Source organism: Crinia signifera, chromosome 6, assembly GCF_055691185.1.
Source record: "Crinia signifera chromosome 6, ASM5569118v1, whole genome shotgun sequence".
Taxonomy (NCBI): Eukaryota; Metazoa; Chordata; class Amphibia; order Anura; family Myobatrachidae; genus Crinia; species Crinia signifera.
Genome location: NC_139222.1, coordinates 198,380,498 through 198,383,362, shown reverse-complemented (window position 1 = coordinate 198,383,362; position 2,865 = coordinate 198,380,498). Strand labels below are relative to the sequence as shown.

Here is a 2,865-nt window from a genome sequence, read left to right as displayed (position 1 = left end):
ATAAAATCTTGACATCCATGTCTGTTTGTTCAGCTCAAAGTGGTGGTAGGGATCACAACACAGCATCCAAACCCATTTTTAATAAACCCATTTTTAATAAAATGCAAAAAGATTTTATTAGATGCTGTTTTGCATATCACATTCTTTATTCAACCATTGAGGTGTGACTTAACAAGGTGGTGGTACCATTAGCGCTCTCTATTTCTTCCCATTTGTACCTTTATATAGATACAGTGAAGAATCGGCACTCCTCCAAATCTATAGTACTGCCCTGGGTGCCTCCGGAAAAATTGTAGATGTAGGGCCAGACAAGCATTGCTGTTCTAATGTAACTGTCATTGTTACTACTGTATGTTGTAAACTGTTAAGAAATAAATGATAGATAGATAGATAGATAGATAGATAGATAGATAGATAGATAGATAGATAGATAGATAGATAGATAGATAGATAGATCTTTAAAACAATTCAAGCAATTCAAACTTTCTTAAGAAAATTTTATTGTTATAATTTCCAGTACAAATATTCATTATTATATGAAAATATATCTGTACAATATGTATATATATATTTATGTATATTTATAACAAATCAATACAATTAATAAATACAAAAGATTAGAAAATATATAATTTAAGTACTCAAATAACTGGAGAGAACAAATCATTGTACATCCCCCTATTAAAGAATAAACTTTATAATCAATATAATAATATCCAGAATAATAGAGGAACTAATTGGTATTTCATAAGAGCTAATCTGTCAGATATTATAAGTAACTTCATTACAGAAAAAGTGCAGCAAGCAATATTATCTCTCCAACTTGATGTCATAAGAGATGAACAAGACCCAAACCTGGATTTAGAAATATTACGACTTGCAATGAAAAACATTAGACTTTCTGGGGTGAAAATCCCATGAAGACAAATACACAAATCTAGCTGTACATGAGAGAAGATTGCAGAGTGATGGAGTGCTGGACTGGCAGTTCACAGACACCGGGCAAGCAGATACCACTTCACATAAACTGTGTGAATGTGCCAGTGTGCCGCGGACAGGAGTGGGGCTGGGAGGTATAATCGTCCATAGACTCTGTGGGACTGTGACTGCTGCCCTGGGACACTGAGGATGAGGAGTAGATAGAGTCCCAGTCACTGGAGGAACTGCAGCTACTACTTGGGCTTGTCAGATCCATCATTAGGCAGGTCTTCTGTATGGAGTCTCTCATGCCTTGGAGCCCCATGCTGAAGATGCTGTGATCAGCCATCTGCAGGGTCTCAGACAGTGCCCAGATATAATTATGAGCAAACCTCAGAGTCTCTATCTTGGTCATCTTGGCATCATCAGGAAAGCTTGGCAGGACGCTTCTCAGGGTATCTAAGGCAGAGTTGAGGTTATGCATCCTGTTCCGTTCTCTGTCATTGGCTTTTACCCTGCGATGTTTCTTCTGTTTCACAACGGTGCCTTCACTCTTGGCATGTGATTTGGTCCTTCTGCCTTTTTGCTTTTTGGGCTGTGGCTCTCTGAGGTCAGCGAAGGGAAACCCATCTCCCAGCAGACAGCCCTCACTCCCAGCAGAAGGGGCTGGAGAACAGGGTGGAGAAGCAGAAGGGTCCTCCTCATCAGACACGCCATAGTAAAGGTCTTTCTCACCTCTTCTGGGGGTGCTGTCGGTTTTTGGAGACATTCTGAAAAATGAAAAAAATAAAATGATTGCACTAAATGTATAAAACTGATCAACTTAAAGAACCAGTTAGTATATTGCAGCACTGGTATTTAGCTGTTGTAGTTGTATTCCATTTGTCATTATAGAATACTACAGTACATGATAGCAGTATGTATCACAACACCATTAGCTGTCCTGTCTAATCTATATAGTGGAAAATTGCACTCAGAAATAAGTATGAATTCATATTGTTATAAAACAATGCAAATCTGCGAACTTACCTATTCTCAGAGGTAATGCCAGGTGGGCTAAGGGAAGGAGAGGGACAGAGGGTTCCTGTCCTGGGTCCTGGGGTCTTAGAGGAAAGGTGCTTCTGCCCTGAAGTAGAATGTGTAACAGGCACACGACTCGCTCCCAGGCTTATATATGCTGTTGTAGAACAATGCAGATCAATACAAGTGTGCCCCCTGGCACACTTTATCTTATCAGTCGCGCATGGAGTGTGCCTGGCTCATTACAACCTGGGAAGTGGCCAATCAGAGTACATAAGAAAAAGACACGCGAGCCTCCCTACTGCCTAACACAGTTGGAATCCCACAAAGGGCCGAGAGGGAGGGAGAGAAATGAGCCCCCACCTCTCCATAGATCAACTTTAATATGTACTTGCACCCAGTAATCTCATGAGCAGCACTTTCAGGAGTGTGGGAGTTAGAATCATGCTACAGGAAAAGTTCCATCGAAGTATAAAGATCTATATAGTTCCATTAAGTTCTGCTCCACTCATGGACACAGCTCATAAGTGCACAGTGCATGATACATCCATGGAGGGGGGAGATCCTGTGCGCTGCTCATCGCGCAGTAGTGGGGAGCGAGTGCTAGGCTCAGCTTGTAAAAGGAGTTTATCAAACAGACTCCATGGATCAATAATAGAACAAACTCCATGGATCAATAATAGAAAAAACTCCATGGAGCAGTAGTAAAACTAGCTTGTATTTGCAGTGAGAGAAGGCGCAGTTTGCTGCGATGATGGAAAGCGCATCATTGCTAGAGTTTCAAAGGCTACTAACCAGGTTTAATACAGTGCAATACTGTATATAGAAATTCTCATTGTGAGTGCCCATATACTGTAACAGTATAATTCCTTAAAGCTAAACTGGCATATATTCCATATAGCACCTGCACACAGTATACAGTAGGTG

At 40.6% G+C, this 2,865-nt stretch overlaps 1 protein-coding gene across 1 annotated transcript; it reads right to left on the bottom strand.

Annotated features, from left to right (window-relative positions):
• Positions 1-943: 943 nt before the first annotated feature.
• On the bottom strand, positions 944-1,687 carry NEUROG3 (neurogenin 3). The gene has a single exon (XM_083145552.1). It carries the CDS (start codon positions 1,685-1,687, stop codon positions 1,019-1,021), a length of 669 nt encoding a protein of 222 aa, XP_083001678.1. The 3' UTR covers positions 944-1,018.
• Between the last annotated feature and the right edge of the window lie 1,178 nt (positions 1,688-2,865).

Bases quoted from the DNA above. Each gene is read 5' to 3' on its own strand.
- NEUROG3 (XM_083145552.1), bottom strand. From the start codon at position 1,687: ATGTCTCCAAAAACCGACAGCACCCCCAGAAGAGGTGAGAAAGACCTT.